This window comes from Paramacrobiotus metropolitanus, unplaced genomic scaffold, assembly GCF_019649055.1.
Source record: "Paramacrobiotus metropolitanus isolate TYO unplaced genomic scaffold, Prichtersi_v1.0 Parri_scaffold0000205, whole genome shotgun sequence".
Classification (NCBI taxonomy): Eukaryota; Metazoa; Tardigrada; class Eutardigrada; order Parachela; family Macrobiotidae; genus Paramacrobiotus; species Paramacrobiotus metropolitanus.
In genome coordinates this window covers 24758-47737 of record NW_026570425.1, presented here as the reverse complement: position 1 = coordinate 47737, position 22980 = coordinate 24758, and the positions used below count along the sequence as shown (strand labels likewise).

The 22980-nt window shown below is 43.0% G+C and overlaps 4 protein-coding genes across 6 annotated transcripts in view; 3 read left to right on the top strand and 1 right to left on the bottom strand.

Moving 5' to 3' along the window:
* LOC129600953 (uncharacterized) overlaps window positions 1-6175 on the top strand; it is a 35077-nt gene extending 28902 nt beyond the window's left edge. For both annotated transcript variants that reach the window (XM_055499639.1, XM_055499638.1), the window contains exon 7: window positions 4159-6175. In XM_055499639.1, coding sequence (XP_055355614.1) covers window positions 4159-5537 — 1379 coding nt within the window. In that variant the 3' untranslated portion in view covers window positions 5538-6175. The remainder of the gene's footprint in view (window positions 1-4158) is intronic.
* An 85-nt stretch (window positions 6176-6260) lies between these two features.
* On the top strand, window positions 6261-10927 carry LOC129600954 (uncharacterized). Its single transcript, XM_055499640.1, has 3 exons — window positions 6261-6687; window positions 7566-8450; window positions 9401-10927. Exons 1-3 carry the CDS (start codon window positions 6261-6263, stop codon window positions 10759-10761), a joined length of 2673 nt encoding a protein of 890 aa, XP_055355615.1. The 3' UTR covers window positions 10762-10927.
* An 840-nt stretch (window positions 10928-11767) lies between these two features.
* On the top strand, window positions 11768-13309 carry LOC129600948 (mitogen-activated protein kinase kinase kinase 4-like). The gene is made up of 2 exons (XM_055499631.1): window positions 11768-12254; window positions 12445-13309. Exons 1-2 carry the CDS (start codon window positions 11933-11935, stop codon window positions 13044-13046), a joined length of 924 nt encoding a protein of 307 aa, XP_055355606.1. The 5' UTR covers window positions 11768-11932; the 3' UTR covers window positions 13047-13309.
* Window positions 13310-19955: 6646 nt separating this feature from the next.
* LOC129600951 (serine/threonine-protein kinase DDB_G0283821-like) lies at window positions 19956-22977 on the bottom strand. Of its 2 annotated transcripts, none has more exons than XM_055499635.1 (3): window positions 22309-22977; window positions 20554-21222; window positions 19956-20457 (listed from the first exon to the last, which is right to left on the bottom strand). In XM_055499635.1, exons 1-3 carry the CDS (start codon window positions 22670-22672, stop codon window positions 20360-20362), a joined length of 1131 nt encoding a protein of 376 aa, XP_055355610.1. In that variant the 5' UTR covers window positions 22673-22977; the 3' UTR covers window positions 19956-20359. The 2 variants fall into 2 exon arrangements, with proteins under 2 accessions (XP_055355610.1, XP_055355611.1); XM_055499636.1 differs by lacking the exon at window positions 19956-20457 and having other exon boundaries at window positions 20559-20701; window positions 20757-21222.
* Window positions 22978-22980: the final 3 nt, after the last annotated feature.

Sequence of the window (22980 nt, the reverse complement as noted above, 5' to 3'; positions counted from 1 at the left end):
CCCTTAGTCGGGTGGGACGGGGCTGCTGTGTCAGCTGGGGCTTCCAGGAATGTTTTATCCCGGGCGTCCTCGAAACTGTCATCCGAAGTCGGATTCGAGTCGGCAAGGAGGATCCGCTCGTTGCGCTTTTCCCTTGCTTCGGCCGACTTAGTCGAGTCGGTTGAGGACGGCTGACTTTTGTCTTGACCGGCGTACCGAAGTGAGTACTTCCCGGTCATGTTCGCACGCCGAGAATAGTCCGTGTTGAACTTTCTCGCGTACTGATCTTCTCGGGGATTCGACATTGTTGTCGAGTCAGGTCGGCTCTGGTGGAGCCTTTAAAGTTTAATCAGTTAGAAAGAGAAAGTCGAACAATCTTCTGTGTGAAGATGTTCGTCAAAATCAGAAATGTCTTTTGCTCAGGAACTTCCGAGTGTCAGGACCGTCCAGTAAGATGTTGTTGTTGTTGTTGATGTGTCTGTTGGTGACTCAGTACACAGGGTATTAGTATACAGTACTATGGTACAGTACAGTACGTAATAGTAGTACAGTGTAGTACGTCCTATATTACTGTGCTGACCAGTGTGACGTAACAGGTTAAGTGGTCTTGCACTTCTGCCTACGTCACAGAATGCGAGCCGCGTGCAAAATTTGCAAAAAACGATGAATCACGCCTATGTTAGGCTATGGGAACTTTCCCCTGCACTCTGATTGGCTGAATCTAAAGTACTGATAAGCGGTCGTTATGACGTCACAAGGAAGTTCCGCAAGAAAAACAAATTATTTTAGGTCGGCTAGAAAGTTTATCTAGTCGGATTTTGAAGTTTTTAACCGTTAGAAATTAATTTTATTAATTAAGAAAATTTTCTGGTGGTCGAAACACCGTTAGAAATGAGAAATAAGAGAATTTCCGACCTGTTGTCGGTTAGCCTTTGTCTAACTGTCTAGACAGGTTCGTTGACCTAGCAGGTCGGTTCTCGACCAAAAGCAAAATTCCGAGTCGGTTTCTCCGTCGAAAATTACTTTTTCACCGTTAAAAATTTTAGATTTACGGATAGAAATTGTTTTCTACCGCTAGAAAGTGAAATGCCGACCTAGTTTCGGCTAAAATCGACCTACAACCGTGACTTTACCAGTGTCGGTGTCGGTGTCGGTTCCGCTCGATTTCCTCCGTCCGAGGTCGGGAATCCGTCGTTTCCGTGCTGAAATCCGCGAGTAAAGTTGCGGGTCGTTGTTCAAAGCGAAGGTCCCCGTATTATTGGAGTAATCCTATCGCGCTGCAGACTCTCGTTCGAGTCTGATCCGTCAGTTGGGAGAAGAAAAGTCCGTACTGTTGGGAAATGAGATTCTGCTCTTCAATGTGGAAGAGACCAAGGAACTGTGCTCACCAGCTGGGCAAGAATCACTTCAGTGATCCTCGTTTTCCTCAGCTGTAAGACGATGCGATCAATCCGATCAAAGTCAAGGGCAGAGATTGCTTCAGCAATCTATCTGACAGTGACTTTCAGGTTCCTCACAATTTCTCCGTGAATTGAGCCATCACCGTCTCCTCAAAGGGTCCGTTGAAAGAAAACCAAACGATGCTGCTTACCATGTAACAGGCAAGCGCGAGGAGATCACGAGTGATGCTTTATTGTACAAATAAAGGAACAATACTGCGTAATAGCAGGGAATGCAAGAACAAAGCACTGATGGCTAAACAAGCAAGTGAATGCTAGAAGAGCTCTTGAGCGTTCGTCAAGGCGTGAAAGAAGCAACTGGCGGCAAGCACGTGCTGTGTGCCATCAGCTGTGTGATGATGCGCAGACTGGACTCAATCCAACGCGAGCGTATGAACGCTGAGTCATACTGCGAGAGAGGGACGAGAGAGCAAGTATGCTCAGTGTGTGCGCCGCGTATATCCGCTTCAGCGGATATGAGTGCAGTGCAGCAGCACACGTACGTACAGCGAGAGAGGCGATATGGCAAGCATGAGTGCGAATACGTCCATGGTGGGCCGTATGCACCAGGCGCAGTCATGTGCCTCTGACACAGTGCTAGATCAATACGTTTGCATTTATTGGACAAAAATCAATAGCATAATTCTACTGCGGTCAGTATCTTTTGAATTAACAGGATGCTGTGTAGATTGTATATTCGCAGTCTGCAACTTCAAGTTTTGTTGTTCAGTTTATTAGGCACAAGTCCACATTGAGTATCACGTTGCTACTTCCCCGAATGTCAGACAATATTGAAAAGTGTTCGTTTAAGGATTTTATTGTTGTGTTTGATGTTGCAGTGCCAACACTTTTCTTTCTTTAAGTATTTTAAAGTTTAGAATTAAAGTGTACACCTTGAAGTGTACATCTTGAAACTTCAGCTTAATTATGTCAGTGTATACAGAAACAAAAATATCAAGAGCTTTAAAATTTTCGCGGACTGTGCACATAACGAACGCAGAATAATGTGAAAACCCGTGAAACCGGAAACGCGCAAAAAAAAGGTTAGAATTGGCAGTGTGCTGACGGTAATCCGTTTTTTAAACGGCAAGGCTTTTACAGACAGCGTTCTGAAACGGCAAATTCGAATGCTAACGGCTTTTCCGACGGCAAAGGTAAAGGTAAAGTTGAAAAGGGCAAACTGAAACGGCAAATCGTTGGCAAAGGCGTAGTTGGCCGACCCCGTTCACGTGGTAGTCTAACAGTCAGCGCTGCAATACTGCGCTACAGAGAGTGAACTGATGGTACTGGTAATGTGGTACAATAATTACTCGAACTGGTAATGTGGTGTAATTGCATCCGTTATTGATATTTATCATTTTTCTTACGTATTGCAGTCTACGAGAACATCCGCAGCCAGGATAGTTTACGTTAATCCACCCGCAGACGGCAAAGCGTTATAAAATTGGACCAATAAATGTCAAATTGCATAGTAATTCATTAATTGTTTAATCACGTGTTGTCGCCGATAAAACAGTACGGCCGTGGCAGACACGGTATTAATTTGCTGTATTAGGACATATAGTATTTCAACAGCAAGTCTGCAAATGTACCAATTTTTCAAGATCTGCGCTCACGAAGCTCTCGACGGATACAGTAACTGTGAGCCATTTCAACCGTCAAAAAGTTAAACCAAACCTTTTTGCCGGCATAATGGTTTGATTCGTGAGCTCATCAACATTTCTGCCGGCTACCGACGTTCGCTCTCGTGCGCCACGAACTGCTTTTCTGCACTGCTTCACGGTATTAGGAAGCCGAAAAATTTATTACAGTGCCGTAAGATAAGTTAACCACTCGTGCGTGTAACGTACATTTATGCCTTAAGTAAGATTTCAAAAACTAAAGCCTCACTTTGAACCGATGTTCCTGAATTGTGTTTGTAAAGCCACATCAAATACAAACAGAATAAAAACAGGAAACCACTACTTCACCTACCAGAACACCGTCACCGATTATTCGTGTAGATTGGTCGAGGAGAGACTAACATCAGAGTAAACAAAAAAAATACTTTCACCTGCTGTAGTCAAAGGGGCGGGGCCAAACAATTAGTCAAAAGTAAATAAAATAATACAATTGTTTTTGCAGATGGTTTCAGTCAGTGCTTCCGCTTTACTGAACAAAAACGATTTCTAGCTTCGTGTAACCATACTGAAACGAGGTCGCGTCAAAAACCAACAATTCACGAAGAAAAACATCAAAATTAACATCGGAATACGAAGTCAAACAAAAAACAGGCTTTTGATGTCATAAGCTTTTCTACGCTATTGCTTGCTCGTATCTACTGTATACACCAGCATGCACTCCCCACGTGGTATAGTGATTATAGCTTTTTGCCTACGTCGTTGTTCCCGCATCTGTAATTTTTTATGCAAAATAGTAGCAACTGTTAGAGTTTCGCCAAATTATTGCGATTGTTTAAAATTCAGAAACAGTAATCGGCTTCTGCAATCAGAACGACATTGCCAAAAGCCATTTAGACTTCAGCACAAATCAAATATCATTAATATTTTACAGTTTTTGATTTGACAATGCCCTGCCAGTCACAACAGATAAAAATACCTTTTATTACCACTTATCGTCAAAAAGAAATAAAATTTTCTGGTGTTGTAAGCGGTGACGGTGCCCTGGTTAATTGAACACAAACAGAAAATTTCTGAACTCATCCTCTAGATTATTACCACAACCTTTCCATTGTTTGCAGACGACATTAACTTAACGTGGCACTTGAATCAGTTCAAGATCTCATGGACGGAAATTCGATCGTACTGTCTGGATATTTTGAGTGGGCTGCAATATTTAGCAGAGAAAAACATAATCTGCGATCCGATTGCCATTCATTCGATTCGCTTATGCAACAAACATACCTGTGGCATATATCAAAGAGCAAAGTTATTTGCTATTCTACCGGTTCTGAGCAGTCTTGACGCTGACGATCGACTTCGTTTGCTCGGAAAGTATTATTCGTATTGGTATGCTCCGGAAGAGATCGCCGGCTATACTAAGGATTTCGTCCACAGGACAAATATTTGGCATTTTGGACATACACTGTTGGATATGACAACCATAATCTCTGAAGAACGGTACGTTGCAGAACCGGGATGCTTAGCCGATACGATGGGACGGCCGATAAATGGTGTTCACATCCCATACTACAGTGATCCACTGCCATGGCTGCGAAATCAATACAAGCCCTGGATTCCATCATACCTTCCGGATAGACTTCAAAGCGTCATCCGACAGTGTTTCCAGGAAGCTGCTTTACGTCCCACAGCAGCACAATTAAAAGGCGCCGATAACCCAAACGAGTCTTTGTTTCTGTGTTCCCATGCTATTCCGAGAAAATTTCTCCATTCGCATGTTTTACCGGAATTTTCCATTCGCCCAATGAGCAGCAGAGAGCTTGTCAAAATGCGAACCGGGAATATTTTGCTGTCAAATCCGGATACAACGGAGCCATCAGAAATGGTCAAGTATTTGTGGTGGACTGTTGTTCCAACTGATTTGTTAGCGGGCCCATTCCTGTTGCTGAAGTTGCGCAATTTAGATCGCGATATTCCCATGGCCATAACAATAACAAGCTCCGTTCTCTTGGATCAGCAGTTCTTTGCGCCCATTTCGGACGTACTATTGGAGCTCATTATCGCCGACATCCCAGAATTCAACTGTGAAGCACTCCAGGGTCTGCGTCTGTGCAATGTACTAACACTTCGGTTTGAAAACTGCTTCAAGGTCAAAATTTCCACAAATCACCTGATCGGCTTTATCAGGCTTATGAGCTTGGAGTTTCATAACAGTACCATTTCTGATTTTGAGATAATATCAGGGAACCATCTGTCAAGTCTGTACAATCTCGATCTGACCGGTAACACGAACTGGCCAGAGATCGTCGACAAAGATATCATCGACACATTGCGGGAATATGTTGAACGCCTTCTCGTCCATGATGCCTTTACAGCTATCCGTGCTCTGATTGAAAGTAGACGATATCTTATCATTAAGAAACAAAGTGGGAAGGTGTGGCGCTATGGCAGTGAGAAAGAAAGTTCCCCAAATCTGGGTCACCTGGATTTTCTACTTTAATGTCCATCACGCCCGCAGTTCCGTTACCCCGTCGACAAGCATCGATTTTCATTTATCTGAAAATTACTTTTTGTCCTAATGTCCTCCTTGTCTAGAGGCACGATGCAAACTGTCCGCGACTGACTTACCTGTCCAAACACACTCGGATCTGGTGACCCTATGTGCAAGAGCTCGGATCTGGCGACCCTATGTGCAAGTTTTTGATCCCGTCCCGACGTAGAATGCACGAAATAATTTCGCTTGAGGCTATTGTGCCGAAGTAGGAACAATTTGCGCCACAACAACTGTTAGGCTATTTTGCTGTGCTTCTTGTGTCTGACCCTTGCCCTGTTTGAATCAGCGCCGCCCTCTACCGGATATGTATCCTCAATTGAACACCATGTCCGTTAGCGGTTGATGTAACCGCCAACCGTTTAGAGTTGCTGTCCGAAACAGCCACTGCGAATTTTCAAGGTTGACGGTTACACGTGATTGTTAGGGCAAGCATCCACAGTTGACGGTTACATCAACTGCTAGTGTGTTTCGTACTAAATTTAACGTTTCAAAAAGACTGCGCTTTCGACTGAGTGTTGAGCACCTTATCTTGGAGTTACGACCACCATAAAGCTTCTAAAGTGCCATATCGGCATTAAGCTTTGCTCGGACAGTTACTGATAGTGAAAACTAACATAATGCGAAACAACGGATTTCTGCATAAGGCTATCAGTCAAACTTTTATTAGCTATGAATTTACAGCATTTGACACTGATAAGAGCTAGCTCGCAAACCAGATCCTCCGGTGAATATAATATTTACTATTTTCTATTCTATACTTTTGACGTCTCTTCAACAGTTAATCGTTTCGCCGTTTTGAATCCGTTAAAAGCAACGATGCCACATACAGGCGTAGAAATTTTCACTGATTGTATAAAGATAAACGGAGATTCGTATACCAAAACCAGAGAGCTTCATTCTGACATTACTTGTGAAATCGTACTATTTCATTGTGATGGTGCACGCGACCTGGCAGCAAAGCACTTTACAAGCGGACCTTATGATGTCAAGGAGGCAGAGAAGCTGTGCACTTTGGACCACCCAAATTTGATGCGTTACCATTTTGCCGGTGAACTACCAGGTGGTCAGACTGGAATCCTCAGAGAATTCAGCCCATGTAAGAAAACGTTTGCTCCATAATTTTGTTCTAATAATTTAAAAATGCACAAAAACTGCACTGGAAAAAGCTGCGGTTTTTTTACAAATTACTCAAAATCAGGATTTTTAATGGCCAAGCGGCATTATGCTGATGATACTTTCAAAGAAGAAAACAATAGTAGAAATGTAGTGTCCCTGCAATGGACGATGGCGGCCTCCTCTCGACTCTAGAAGTCTTAAAACAAACAGAATGCAGTATCGAAAAGTGTTAAACGGTAAGACGTGGAGGTTATAATGACGCTTTGCAAAGTATGCATGAACAAAAAACACTGGAATACGTCAGCGGTAGAGAACTTGTGCTTCAGCTACGATATTACTAGACGCTAACGTGAAAAAATTCACACCGAGTAATTATTACTAGGTGACTAATCCGTGGGCTAGCTTTTACTCCGTACACAACCTTTTTGCGCTACTTTTCATTCGGTTTCTAAATTAACCTCTAACACGGCGATGGCGCAGCCGCCCATGTATATGATGACTCCCATGACTCCAATTATATGAGCTTAGTGCAGTGGCTCAAGTGGCGTGGATAAACCGCTTTCGTCACTGATTTACGACGCCATTGCAAAACAACGGTTCAAGCTTTTTTAAAAATTTCACGTATCCTATAAAGAGTAAATCGTGCTTAATTGGATGAAGAAAAAAGCCGGAAAAATCGGTTTGAGGAATTTATTATATTGGGTGTTTCACTTGAACGACCATACGAGTAGCATCCGCTTTTTCATTTGAACTGATTAATAACGCCTTAGGGTAACCTGTCTTTTCTTAGACTAATGTCATATTATTTTAAATTTTTATTGTAATTCCGCAAAGTGCAGTAAATATTTATTTCTGTAGATGGATCTCTTGAGAGATATTTATTAACTGAAGGTCGAACGGAAACTATATCTCAGCTCGCTGCACTAACAAACGATATATTGCACGGCCTCGACTATCTACATAAACATGATATCATCCACGGATCCATCCATCCATCGAATATCATGTTATTCCCGACGCCATCCTTCTTTAGCGCGAAATTGTGTGACATGGAAAATTTCTCCAGGAAAGTTGCTGCTGTTAAAGCGGCGCAAGCTGGTTTTGACACAGAGTACACCAGGTGGTTCATGTCGCCGGAAATGCAGCTGTGCGGGGAGACAGCAAATCCCCTAAACATAACAACGAAAACGGACATTTGGAGTACTGGCCACGTTATCTTATATATGTTCATATTTGTACGACCGTTAATAAAGGCCAATCCAGAGCACCCCAAACGTTTCTTTTACAGGCCGTGGTATGAGTGGTCGAATCATCTCGTGCCGGACGTTATGCCATGGGAGATCTTCGATTTAATATTTTTCACAGCCAAACAGTATCCAGATGAACGACCGTCTGTTCAGGTGCTGCTTCAACAGGATGCGTGCCAAGTGAACTGGGGGACAGAACACAAACCTGTACAAAGACCTCAAGCCGATGTAACAGCCGGGGTGTCAACGTTTATCTTGCCGTCGCCTCAACAAAACGAAAATACCAAAAATGGAACGTTTGGACAGGTTACACGAGCGTGGGTTTTACCAGGAACACAACAATTACAACCGGAAAAGCTAACTGCAGTGCAACTGCAGCAACTTATGCAGAACGTAACGATAAATCATGCTGCAGTGCTCCAGTTAATCGACGTGCATTTTCAGAGTTTCTGTGGAGAAGTCTTAACATTCAGCGCCGTATACCCATCCGAGATAGGTAACAAATTTTGTTATTAATTATCTGTTTACTCACCAGGGAACATGAAGGTCCTCCCCCTTAAAAAAAATCTCATTTTTTGGAGAAAGAGTATAGGTATGTAGTTCTCTAAAAAAATATTTTCAACTGCTGTAATTCAATGGGCGTGGCCAAACGGAAATTAGAAGAACACATACGCACTATGTATTACCATGCACAGCGCAGGCTTTGTGCATAGCAGTCACTGCAGTAGGCCATCAGCATGGACTCGGGCAGCTGCACCGAGGCAAGTGAAACCGCGTGCGGTCGTCCCCGCCATCGTGTTCAAATTGCAAATTTTCAAAAATTGTTATTTCTGGATTTGGTTGTTATTTACTGTGTTTACTAATTAGTAAAGAAAATTTTCCGCATTTTTTACACATACTGTAATATTCACTGTAATATGGACTGCTATGCATAAAGCATGCGCTGTGCATGGTAATACATAGTGCGTACGTGGTATTGCGTACTCGTTTAATATGTTTGGCCACGCCCATCTTAATTACAGCAGCTGAAAATAATTTTTTAAAGGAACTACATACTTATACTATCTTTCTCCAAAAAATGAGATTTTTGTTAAGGGGGAGGACCCCTATGTTCCCTGGTCCGTACTGTAGTGCAAAGTAAATTCCGCATCATTTCGTAAAGCGTGTTAACGAAATCACACGAAATGTTCTTGCCGGTATCGAGGTAATTACAGAACTGTGCAGCTGCGGTGTAATTACTAACTAATGAATAATTACTTGCATTAATTTTGTGTATTTCCTCTTTGCGCGTGAAGTGGCTCACTAAGTTTAAAAGCATTTTCACGTTTAGCTTATTTTCGTTCACTGGTAGCGTCCACATCACTCAGATATGCCGTACTCTGAAAATATTATATGTTTCACTAGACTGTAGTACGCTTATCTTTCATTTGCCCTTTCTTTTAACAGAAGATACAAACTTGACAACACATATGGAGACCATGATGCTTTCTTGGACAGAAATACGGACCTATTGCCTGGATATCTTGGAAGGGTTACATTACTTAGAAAAGTCGAAAATTATTAGCGAGCCAGTTTCGATTCAATGCATTCGCTTGTGCAATCAGCACCGCTGCGGTATATACCAGAAAGCTAAAATTCTACTGGCGCCTCCGCTTCTCAACCTCGTTGGGGCGGAAGCTCGTTTGGAACTGCTTGGGCGCTACGCTTCCTATTGGTTCGCTCCTGAAGAACTGACCGGATATTCCAACAACTTGCTACCTAAGACAAACATCTGGCACTTTGGGCAGATTCTGTTGGTCATGGTTAAGAAAGAAAAGGGCCGCTGTCTTGTACGAAGTGACAGTAGCAGGCAAATTACTGGCGAGATGTCTGAGAATCCAATTAAAATCAGCGATATCGCCAACCCTCTGCCACTGTTGCAAGCCGGCTATCAACCACAAATTCCCCCGTACTTACCTGCTAAAGTGCAAAACGTTCTCCAAGAATGCTTTCAAGCGGCTCGGCAACGGCCCACTGCTGCTAGGCTGATGGAACCGGCCACTTCCTTGTTTACGACCGCGGACAAAATAGCGCAAAAGATAATCGCACGTACTCTGCCACAGTTTACTATGGAAGACGTGACAACCGATGAAACTGCGGCATGGGCCGGCCCAGAAAATTTCCCAGTACTGGAAAGACTCGGCTACCCCAAAGAGGAATCATTCCCCAACCACCTGATCAGTAAACTTATTCTTGAAGTGCCCGCGGGAATTAAGAAAAACGTTAATCTGCTGCTAAACCTGCGCAACGCAGACCGTGATTATCCCGTCGCGATAATAATTAGGCAACCGACAGACTTGTCTACGAGTTTGTTTTCATCCATCTCAGATCTCGTTATTGAATTAATTATTATGAGTATCTCGAACTTCAATGGTGCAGATCTGAGAGAATTGCAGCTGTACAACGTATTAACGCTTCGCTTCACCAACTGCCAAGATATTGTGATTTCTCGTGGGGATCTTGACGGGTTTAGTAAACTGCGAAGCCTGGAGTTCAACAACAGCACACTCAAATCGTTCGCTGTTTCCGCTCTGGATGCGCTTCCCAACATGTACAACCTGGACCTTACTGGCAATTTGTGCAGACAGCCGAGTGAAGAAATCTGCGACTATATTGAACGACTTCTCACCGATAAACGTTTCCGAGAACTTCGTGATTTCATTAGCAGAAGGCGTTTCTTAATTGATTCCCAACCGCAGGGTGCTTTATGGCAGTACCAAGGCCACGTTAGTGCTCGAATTTTTGGGCATTTTAATTTTTTGTTTTAACTGATTTGCGAATAAGGTAGGCTTTGCGAGGCTGTCATGCTCTTTCAGATATTCAGATACGTGCGTTAGTTTGGGGCTGCAACAACTGCCGTTATTTTTCCGGGGCAAAAAAGATTTTAATAGGTACCTAGTTATTTGCAGAATGAATAAAGTTTGATTTGTCTAACTGGTGAATTTTCTCAAAAGTATCATTACTAAAATGGGTTATCTGTACGTATAGTCTAATGTGCTCTGTCAGTGATAGAGCTAATCAAGCTACCGAAAGGGTATTCCGAATTACGTAGGCATCATTATCAGAAAAAATATTTTGATAGAATTTGTCTGTGCGAAATGTTGCAGCAGCCCAATTCAACTTGTAGCCTTCGACTGAGAAAATTTATAACGGAGGCTTTTGTGAGCAAGCAAATGGTTTCGCCGGTTCGAGGCAAAAGTGTTTTATGGACGACTTATCCGTCCGGGCGTTCGTGGCGGTAAACAGGGAGTCCAGCGCGCAACTTGGCTAGTGTTTTCTTCGTCCAAAGCTGTTTGCGGTGTATGCGCTCTTTTCCCACTTCACGGGATATTGTTATATTTATGATCAACACCATGGCGGTGTCACTAAGCAATTGGTATTTATCATTAATAACATTATTTTGGGACTGTTAGTGCAGTACCAGTTTTAGTCTTCGAACTTCGCTAATAAATACGGTGGTACAGTACACGACGAGGTTTGTCTGCCAATGTCTGACAATATCAGATCCTATGAACGCAACAAACCAATGTGAAGAAATGTGATGAATACGTTATCTTCTTCTACGTGATACCTTATCAATTATTACAATTCAGTTAGCGAGGCGCGCTCGCCTTTTCGGCACTGTGGATGATAAGGAAAAATTGAAGAATTGAACGACGGTATTCAGCGAACGGTGATATAGCAATAGCCATAAAGATTAGCAATTACATTAACATGTTTCTTAACGCTCTCATTTCTAGTAATAGCTCGATAAAAATTATTTCAGAAGCGGAAGCCATTATGCGAAATTGTATACAACATAACTGTCAGATAAGATTACAACTTGCCGCTGATGAAGCAACTCCCTACTGACATTTCACAGCGCATGTTTGCTTATTTGCTTGTTCGACAATAATACTTGCAAGTGGCAACTACTGCTTTATTTGAGATTTATTTAGAATGAGCGAGGAACGTAATGTTTGTGTCCAGTTAGAGGAACGTATAGGATTTGGCAACTACGCGGAGGTATACCGAGCTATACTAATTGACACCGATGAAACGGTAGTGGTGAAAATTCCAATCTTCAGCGAAAAAGATGCGTCCAAGATTCCGGATCGTATCAAGGAGCTTGAATTAACCTACAAAGTGTTTAGCAGTTTTCAGCATCTGAATATTGTTCGCCACCTTTATCATCAGCACACTCTTGATCGAGTATCTTCCGAAACTACTGACGCTCTCATCGAAATGCCGAAATTTCAGATTATCATGGAATACTGTTCAGGTTAGGTCGTTTTCATTCATTTGTTCTGGCTAATGATAATAACGGCACAAAATGCAGACTGTTTTGCCACGCAAGAAGTTAGATTACGCAAATTTAACAAGTTTCTCTCACATCTACCCATAAAAAGCAGTGATTGCTCCCTTGGTCTGTTCATGTTCAGCCTGTTGTAGAACCGATGTTTCACATACAGGTGGGAACCTCAGCGACTACGTTGCGCGCAACAACCTAAGCCCGCCTTTATTGCAGAGATGGATATCACAACTCCTTAACGGTCTCACGTATCTCCATGATAAAAAGATTGTACATCGTGATATAAAGGGCGCCAATGTTTTCTTGTCTAATACAAGCCCCGAAACATGCAACCTGAAAATTGGAGACATAGGTGACGTAAAGCAGATTAAGGAAGAACGTACCGGTACCAATGAGGTTTCGGGCGAACATGGCACATGCCGCTTTATGTCACCGGAAATGCTGCGGGTGGAAGTGGCCAATGTTGGACGCCGAACGGATATCTGGAGTCTGGGTTGTGTGATCATTCAGATGATCACAGGTAACATTCCTCTCTTCCATAGAGGAGATAATTTACTTTCGTCCGAGGTTTCCATTCATTACTTCATAATGGACGGAGGCTCTCCGACCATACCAACTGACCTACCTCCTGTTTTGGACAATTTTATAAGGCAGTGTCTGACGTGGGAAGCGGACAAACGACCACGCTCACGCGATTTACACGGTGATCCTCTTTTGTCGGCTACTAATGCTGCAGAGTGGAGACTCCCGAGAAAGAGCTGAAATAGAAAGATAGAAATCACTAAAATTTCTGCTTTAAACAGTCTTTGTCTTATTATTATTCATGTCATTACTGCTTCTTTTATTAAACCTGTTTACACTATCTGCGTCACATCGACATGGTAGAAGAAGTTTTTGTGACCGCTCCACCATATCAACCTACGCACTCCGCATCAGTTTATATGATATTATTATTATATAGTTTTATGTCCGCCGCTGTTGTACTGCATATTAAACGTCACGGTTATACTGCATATTGTAGTGTATGAACCGCTTCATACTTACTTTAATGGAATCTGCTGTAATGTCAAACATATCAATTGTTCCTAGCGAAGAAGCCGGCGCGTTGATTCCGGCTATCTGGGTTAAAAACCGTCGACAAGTGCGCGGCATGCGCAAAATCAATGCGAAGACGTGACTTCGAGCTTCCCGTGTGCAGTTCTGGCCGGTCCCATTAAGTGATCTTTCTGGCCCAGTTACATTTAAAAGTACCTAATCTTGGCGCTTGTTCACTGATATTGCAGTTATCTCCTTTTTTACTTTGCAAATCTTTGCACTATGTTTGTTCATTGTCGGGCCATTGCTGAGCAGCTTAAAGGATGAATATCGAGGTCAGATTCACTCGCTGTCAAGTTTTATTGACGTTATTTACTGCTTCTCCCCAAATTCATGACGTTTAGCGCCAGATTGTTTCGGCCACAAACATAGCTTGCGAAGTAGCCGCAAGGCCCGCGCGCTTAGCAATATACAGATACTGCATAATAATTTATTTGTATACCGTTTGTTGTTTATTACTACACTTTCACCTCGAACTGTAAATTTTGCTTGCTTTGTCTTTACATTACAGAAGACCTTCTTCTGTGCGAGTACGGGATGCATCGCAACGGAACAGGCGGTTGTGTCAACTGCGAATGTCTCCGAGCGATGACACTAATTCCGCCCGAAAAGAACACAAGCAACGTGGACTATGACAGCGTGCTGTCGTGCGATGCGTATTCTGGACAATGCGACTGTAGAAGCAACTACGTCGGTCGAACCTGCGACCAGTGCCCCCGGATACGTACAATAACACTGTTTTCAGCAGCGCCAGTGGTTATTGCATGCCATGTCATTGTAATCGGCAAATGGTGCGACAGGTGCCAGATCAGCTTACAAGAAAGCTTTGCACGGCGCGACCAACCGAATGCTTTTGTTGATTTATTCAAGAATTTTTGGTTAATACCAAAAACTTTATTATATAATAAAAATGCATTTTTTAAAAAAAAATTGCTGGTGCGTACTGCTTTTAGGATGATTACGGTTTTCCTCGGGCAGACAAGCAGGTCCTGAGACTTCCGCAGCGCTTACCAGTTCTTGAAATGACATGGATTTATCTCGGAAATCTGTTTATCAAGCATTACTAGTAAAATTATTATTAAGCGATGCAAAGCATATGGAATAAACATCGAAACGCAAAAATTTAGCCCCTGTCAGCAGGGAACGCGCAGAGATCACGAAAATAAGAACCTTTATTGTGGAACAACGATAAACTGAACCAACAAACAGCAAAACACCAATCTGGCGCGCTGATGAGCTATTGAATGGTGTTCGAGAAATAATTAATGTTGAGTTTTCTGTTTCACGACCTATGATATCGTTGCAGTCTGCTTAGGCGCTGCTCGCATGAGCTCGTTTTGAATAAACGCTATGAGTACTCCTGTTCTAGTAGAGGTAGGGGCCGTAGAGCTTTCCCTTCCTGCTAACTGAACAGGAATGAGAAAAAGAATACCTCCATCAGCAAAAACTGATTTCCTGAAACTCAACAAAAACTGAAAAAGATTTTCTTTCCTGCTGATTGGGCAGGAAAGAGCTATTATTAACCGATTTATTACTACTGAGCTTGAAATGTGGCCATGTTGAAACGCTCCTCACGATGAAACAAACAACGCTTGTTTCTTACATTGCGCACTATGCAGTGCCGGCATAAGCGGACACGTTTTAGGAACGGAGATTTTCCGGAAAGGTTATGTGAACTAATAAGCACATTATACAAGTGCGTTAAACGGGTCTTTGCAAACCAGCAAAATAAGCAAATTATACATGTGTCGATGCACAAATAATTATTTATGGCGCAGCATTAAGATTACAGCCGTTTGTAACTTTGTGTATGTGCCGTTAAACACCTGCTTGAATGGAATGTGGGTTTTTTTATAGCGTCAAAAGGGCACACTCCAATTTCCGTCAGATAAGTAATGGACGTACTTTTCACGGTAATGACACCAATAATATTACTTACATAATGATCTGCTCGTGGACACTCATACTAAGAGAATTCAGAAAAAGTGGCTGGCAGTCGGCATTGATGCAGGAAACACCAACTCACAGAGTTTGTGTGCGTCCATATCTGCTGAAGACGGCATGCGTTTTGATAATATAACGGGTAAAACAATTGTTTCTTGCAGTGTCAGTGTCACCATGTATGTCTTTTTCGAGTGCATTTTACGATGAACAGGTGTACAACAGTATAAAGGATATTATTTTCGTGGTTTTACAACTAAACTGTCAGCTACGATAGACTGCGCTACGCAGAACCTTGTTACTGCTACCATTTCGAGTGGTGTGACGAACGGTGCGTGCTGCATCGTTTGCCCACCAGGAATGCGCTACAGTGTGCGGAATGGAATTTTCGCATCGTTTGTGCAGCCGTTTCATTCTTTGCCACGAGCACAACTGTCATCGAAATTTGTAAACTGCTCCGTGTCTTCTGGGGGTCTTTGTGCAACTGTATTACTGACCAAGCCGACTAAAGTGTGGGGTTCGAAGCTTAAGCTAGATGCGGTGGGTTTTTATTATTGGTTTGAATCTCAAATATGTAACAGAAGCCCAACGGATTTCGTGTTCGTATCCAAGCATACTCACTGGAGTTTGGCGGAATATTTGGACGACCATTATCAGCTGCTCAAGAAGACGCGCTGAACATGCCATTTAAGAACCTTTTGGCTCTTGCGTGCCACTAGCAGGTTGATTGGTGGTAGGGGTAACGATCACGTCGCTGTCGGCTTTTGTTGTGCATTGATTACCTGAAAAGACCAGTATTTCCAGCCAGTCTTCTGTCATTTGTGCCGGTCATCGCCTCCAACATATTCTGTAGTCAAATGAGTTGCATACAATGGCGTTTGTACCGTTTCGTGCGCTAACTATCACATTGTGGAGTTAAACAAAACTGGATTCCAGAAAACTTAAAAGCAGCAGGTGTACGTTACAAGTGTTAAACGTCTAATTTTGGACTGACCTGAAATTGTTATTTGGCCTGATCGTCAAGAATTTCCTTAATGCTTTCTTTTCCCATGACTTCCCGACCGGATATTGCGCGTACAAACGGCAGCATAATATATAGATCACTGTAGTTGTTGATTGCCAACGCTCGCATTTTCAGATTGAACCTGAATTAAGCGGCAATAAGCGGCGACTCTGAGCGATAAATGTACCTGTAATTTCACCAAACCAACAAGGGAATTAATTTTTCTTAATAATCTAGTTTTCTAAATATGTATTATTATTTTTCTCTCTATTAATCTACAAGAAACAGCCTCGGCTTCGCCTCCGCGTTTCTTGTGGTCCCCAGTTTACGGCCGGTTTATTCATACGATTTCGATCAGCTGTGTAGTTAACATCTTATTCCTTCAGCAAAACAAAACGGTCCGAAAGTAGCGCTAAAACGTAGATAGGATAATAAATGAATTTACGGCTTTTGTGCACTCAGATGCATTCACTTTGACTGTGACTTTGACTTTGACTTTCAGATGCATTCACTGTTAAATTTTCCATCCCGACTCTGAGTCTACGAGGTAGAAAATTTCAACGTAAAGAAGGCTTGCAAAAGATGCTGGTGGTAGTTCGGTCATTCCATCACCTAGCGGGCTGTGTGCTTTGGAGAGTAGTGGTATTTCGATCACTCGTTCACCAAGCGGGCTGTGTGCTCTGGACAGTAGCGGTGACCGAAGTGTCACTCGTCCACACAGCCCACGTGAACGTTTGCTCTGGAGAGTAGCGGTATTTCGGTCACTCGTTCACCAAGCGGGCTGTGTGCTCTGGACAGTAGCGGCACTTCGGTCACTCGTTTACCTGGCGGGCTGTGCTCTGGACCGCAGCGGTGACCGAAGTGTCACTCGTCCACACACAGCCCACGTGAACGTTTGCTCTGGAGAGTAGCGGTATTTCGGTCACTCGTTCACCAAGCGGGCTGTGTGCTCTGGACAGTAGCGGCACTTCGGTCACTCGTTTACCTGGCGGGCTGTGCTCTGGACCGCAGCGGTGACCGAAGTGTCACTCGTCCACACACAGCCCACGTGAACGTTTGCTCTGGAGAGTAGCGGTATTTCGGTCACTCGTTCACCAAGCGGGCTGTGTGCTCTGGACAGTAGCGGCACTTCGGTCACTCGTTTACCTGGCGGGCTGTGCTCTGGACCGCAGCGGTGACCGAAGTGTCACTCGTCCACACACAGCACACGTGAACGTGTGCTCTGGAGAGTAGCGGTATTTCGGTCACTCGTTCACCAAGCGGGCTGTGTGCTCTGGACCGCAGCGGTGACCGAAGTGTCGCTCGTCCACACACAGCCCGCGTGAACGTGTGCTCTGGAGAGTAGCGGTATTTAGGTCACTCGTTCACCAAGCGGGCTGTGTGCTCTGGACAGTAGCGGTAGTTCGGTTTGTACCCAGACAATGGAAACGGTTTTTGCTGATTCTATACGGGAAAGCTGCGTTCGTTTATCCCTTTTTTTTGTAATAGTAGAGATCTCAAATGTAGGTGCCGTATTACTATTCCGTATTATACGGAATAATTTACGGACTGTATATGCTGATTAATTACTTACTGTTCTTAGTTTTGCTCGGACTGCAATGAAAGGTCAGCCCGTGTGAACGATTGCGATGGTCAGTTTCTTTTACAGCTGCCTACTAGTGGCTTTTAACGAGCGTTCTTATTCTTAAGTCATGGTTTGAGCGTTTATAATTGTTAACGATTTATTGAAACGAAGCCATCCACTAGCAGCATCGTTTTGTTACTGCTAATATTATTGATTTTTCTAGTTTTGTAGGAGTAAAAGTTTAAATCTTTTTAAATTGCTGGTCTAAAAAGGTACCAGTTTAATTCTACTGATTTTTTCACCATGCAACCGGACTTTGAAATTATTTTCAAGGTCACCTTGAGCTTTTAGCTCTACCGGCACCGGCACGGGAGCACGGGAGCCAGAGGGAATAATTTTTGAAACAAAATGCATGTGACACAGTTTCCAGACATGCGGAATCGAATGGCGTTATCAGCTTTTCGATTAATTTTTTGGTTTGTTCTGACCAGATCGTACGGGGTTTTCCGTTGTAATATAGATCTTTACCTTGATACTCTGTAGTAATCATATGTTTTAATTTGTTTTACTTTTATTTCTGAGAAGTTGGCTAAACCGACCCGCGCCTGACCTCGGACTTGGACTCAGACATAAGCAGATATTTTTTTTGACATCATAATTATTAGGAATTCGTGATTTGCTGCGGAGTGGCAGACAGCCGCCATGCTCCGCACGCCAGTACCCACGGGAATTTCGTAGTGCGTCGAAAGAGGCACCGTGCATACGCTACGTAACACGCGAAGATGGTTGCACATTAGACGTTCTGTACAGGTAAAACCATGTACAGGTTTTAATTATAATACATCGCCGATTCGCCACACGATTTATAAAGCACATTACACTTTTTTATCGAGCATGTCCTCATCTATTCGTTGAGGTTTGCTTTCTGTTTATTTGCAATAATTGTCGCAGTAACAAACATCATGTTTTGACTTTTGCGGACGCGTTGTATAAAAGTGACATCGAATGGCCGTGTTCCTCTGGTTCTACGATGACTTCTCTTCGTCTTTTAGGCATCTGGCTTCCAACCGCCCCGAGGCAGCGTGTTTCTGCAAATCAGAAATTAGGAAAACTCAATTACTCACCCAGGGTCAAAGTACAGTAGCGCCGACGCAGCTTTTCTTCAGTGGAGTTTGATAAGTTTCGTTCTTGTCTTTTGCCTCGTGCTTGCGGTACGTGACTGTTTAGTTTTGTCTGTCAATAAAGGCTGACGAAAGTTCCATTGCACCCGTTCATGAACAACAAGATTCTGTCTCTTTTCTGATGTTGTTTGGGTTTACGGAATACACCTGTTTCTGGGTTGCTGAAGGTTCACTTCTGCCTCCAAATTGTCAAGAATGCAACTGTACGAAACGAACGACCTGTATGAGCACGGAATGCGGTGGATGTGGAGATTGACACGCGGGTGCAGCACGGTTACGTCAATGTGGACCCAAAAAAAGTTGTATAGGAAGTGTGCCATAATACTTACTACAACACTACACAAAACTTTAGTGGCTACTAAAGACTACATGGACTACGGGTGGCTACACAAACTACAGATACTACAAAAGAGTTTAGCGGCTACAAATAAGGGTCGGATAAGACTACATGGAACTACTGGTGGCTACACCAACTACAGATGCTTCACAAAACGTCAGCGGCTACATGAGACAAAATGGAATACTGGTTACTGAAAAGACTAGAGGTTGCGACGAAGGCTACATTTGACTACGGTGGCCAACGGGACTACAATCCAAGAATGTTGATCCAAAAAAATAACCATATACGGATTGTGCCATAGGTGTTAAAGAGTGTTCGGCTAAAGGTCAACGTTTTGCTGCGCGATACATCGTACATGTGCTTGTGAAGTACGTGAGACCGCGATGTCGCACATTTCGCATATAGTATAATAGCTGGGTCGGCCAACTACTGTAATACTGTAGTGTTTTGTAAGAGCCTAACAACGTTGCAGTATTTCTGAGAGTTTGTCTGTATGTTTTCTTTTACATACAGTAACATACAGTAATTAGTCTGTCATCAGTCAATCTTAAACGTATTGGATGCTTTACTGCTGTTGGTAAAAACGCAAAAAAAGACCAGACACGCATGAACCATGCTTGTTGCCTGAACTTTCATGCAAAGAACTACAACGACCCTTATTGTAACGAGTACAGCAAAAGTGAACAGTAGTTATCTGATGCTCCAAGATGATCGAAAATAAATTCAAATAGCTTAACGGATCTTGTGTGGCAGTGTAATGCTACTTTACAAATGAAGTACAGTAGAAAAAAGAAAAAGAAAGCTTTAATATTGAAAAAAATAGGAAACGCGCTTACAGCTGGCAGTGATTACTGTTAAGATAAGGCTGTAGAATCCTCATTGGCACTGGGTGCCTGGCGAATTTGTGTTCGACGCTTTGCAAAGCCGCATTTCGCCTCATTGGCATAACATTCACCTAAACATGAGTGAACGATTCATAGCAGCAGCACCCGCTAGCATAAGATTGTTCTGCATAATTCTGTGAGTGTGAAATGGTGTTGGTGAATTTCCTGCAAAGAAATAAGTGTTTTTTTGTTAGTAAATCTTCTATGCAAAAACTACAAAGTACGCGCACGCTTGCGTGGATTGTGCAATGAGTCACTGACCTATGCCAATATAAGTCGGCTCTTCCGGTGATAGCGCTGCAGCCGCTGCTGCCTTAATTATTACCAGTTGATGACTCAGCAAATGCTTTGCTTTTGGTCGCTCATTGGCATGTGGTCGTAAGCACTGGCTTAGAAAATCTTCGGCGGCCTTCAAGAACAGCTTGTCATCGTTACAGTTCTTCCTCCCGAATTTTTTTTCGTACCACGGTTTCTCGCCGGCCATGAGTGCGGCTTGTATTTCGACGGGTCGCAAGAGATGTGCTAAATTGCCGCTAGTTTCCAGACGACAAAAGCGAGGAGGATGTCCCTGCAGCATCTCCAGTAGGACACACCCGAGCGACCAGATATCATATGCTCGGCCGATGCTACCAAACTCACGGCGGAATGCTTCAGGCGGCATATAAGTTATCGTTCCGTCTCCACCTTGCACTTCATACGTAGCCGTCGTGGAAGCGGCCAGCTCTACCATCGATCCAAAATCGGCAATTTTTACTGTTCCATACGTGGAGAATAATATATTTTGCCCTTTCAAGTCGCGATGGAGTATTTTATTTTTGTGGAGATAACAAAGTCCCTTCAGAATTCCTCGAAAATCTTCAACGATATCCGCCTGCTTGTAGCGTTTGCGCTGCAGGCTTAATTGTTGGTTTTTCTGATTTAAATTACCGCCTGCAAAAATGATAACCATAATCCTCCAATAAGACGTTTGCTCAATAGTTATATAGCACTTCCCTGTACGGTCCTTCAAGTGGACGGCTATAGTATGTGAATGAGCGACGGTTGTTTATATTGACCACAAAAAAAATAAATTCCAAAACCCGATTTTCGTTCGCTTTTTTTCTTCATTTGATTAAACACGATATCCCTTTTATAGATTAATTGAAATTTTAAGAAAGCTGGAACAGTTTCGTGCAATTGTGCCTTAAAGATATCGGCGGCAAAAGCGCTACACCTAGAAAAATGTGGTCACTGCCATACATAATACCCGTAAAGCTACCGTCTGACTGCCAAAACTTGTACGAAAGTGGAAATGCGTATTTAACATTTACTTGATAGTACAGCAAGCGTGCAGCTAATCATTTAACGACAAACGGACACTTATATTTTCTTAATTCTCGGCCAGTTAATACACTGGAGTGACAAACGCTCCCTGAGGCGTAATAAATGCGACTGAATCCGATTTTATTCCTAAATAGCAAAATTACTGTCTTTTTAATTTTTATTAAGCTAAAACGAATGAAGCAGCTTCTGATATTGGGACGTGCTTTGTATAACCCATTGGCACATATAGGGGGAAAAACAATTCTAGCCGAACCAGTCCCTTGTACTTTTGATGTGAGCCAGCTGGTGCTTTACGTTGTGGCTAGACAGTGTTTTATGTAAAGCGCTGCTACTAAGGTTGTGTGGCATTGACGGTACATGTGGTATTACCTGCACCGGGCTATATTTTTTAAGTGCAGTTATAACCTGTTTACCTTCAGATGTACGAGTACTGCTTATTAATTTTGTTACCAGTACCTGTAATTTTAATAGCGGCGGTGTACATAAAACGCTGTCTAGCCACAAGGTGAACCGCCAGCTGGCTCACATCAGGAGTACAAAGGACTGTTTCGGCTAGACTTTATTTTTTCCCTTGTATAATCCTTCTTATGCGCGCTAAGAAACCGGTTGGGAACCGAAGGGCTCGTTGTAAAACAAAATATGATCATAAACGTTACAGGGTCTTATTTTTTGTCGTGATGTTTATGCACCTACCTTGGCAGCACTCCATTAGAACTCGTAGCTCGGGAAAGCTGTCAAAATAGACAATGTCCACATAAAAATAGTTAAGGACATTCTCATGGGCTTTCTGGTTGAGTCGTAAAATTGACTTGAATTCCTTGATGCCCTGCTTTAGGATGCGGTCGTTGCAGGCGCTGCCTAGTGCAATGCATTTAACGGCGTACACGGTTCTATCGGTTTTAGAGGTGGCTTGAAATACTCCGCGGCTTAAACCTCCCTGCCCGATTTTAGTTCCCATAGCGTACTGGAAAGGAGGTCGGTACTTGGCGACATCAAAGTGATTGATTAAGTGCATACAAGTTTGTCCGTCTACGTTTGCGGCCATGGTACTTGTCATGTAAGCCTGGTGCTGATAACCGGATTGTGGAGGTTTACACACGTCGGCAAAAAGAAACGACCAAAGGTTTATTCTGAGCAGACAGAGACTGATAAAGAAAAATTAATACAAATATATCAAATGAAACAATTTTATGGGCATAAATGAACTCGCAATCGGCCAGAACATACAGCGACACTAATTTAAATCACCACAAAATATTTAGATATTTTGGTGATCCTTTTTTTACACAGTAGGGTTGCTGCTCAATGTCTTCGTAAACAAGAATACATACAACTATCGTTTTGTGGCAAGCGTAATGAAAGCAC

Bases quoted from the DNA above. Each gene is read 5' to 3' on its own strand.
- LOC129600954 (XM_055499640.1), top strand. From the start codon at position 6,261: ATGAATTTACAGCATTTGACACTGATAAGAGCTAGCTCGCAAACCAGA. The intron at 6,688-7,565 runs GTAAGAAAACGT...TTATTTCTGTAG, and splicing joins CCTCAGAGAATTCAGCCCAT to ATGGATCTCTTGAGAGATAT. The intron at 8,451-9,400 runs GTAACAAATTTT...TTCTTTTAACAG, and splicing joins CGTATACCCATCCGAGATAG to AAGATACAAACTTGACAACA.
- LOC129600948 (XM_055499631.1), top strand. From the start codon at position 11,933: ATGAGCGAGGAACGTAATGTTTGTGTCCAGTTAGAGGAACGTATAGGA. The intron at 12,255-12,444 runs GTTAGGTCGTTT...TTTCACATACAG, and splicing joins TATCATGGAATACTGTTCAG to GTGGGAACCTCAGCGACTAC.
- LOC129600951 (XM_055499635.1), bottom strand. From the start codon at position 22,672: ATGACAAGTACCATGGCCGCAAACGTAGACGGACAAACTTGTATGCAC. The intron at 21,223-22,308 runs GTAGGTGCATAA...TCATTTTTGCAG, and splicing joins TCTAATGGAGTGCTGCCAAG to GCGGTAATTTAAATCAGAAA. The intron at 20,458-20,553 runs GTCAGTGACTCA...ATTTCTTTGCAG, and splicing joins GCCGACTTATATTGGCATAG to GAAATTCACCAACACCATTT.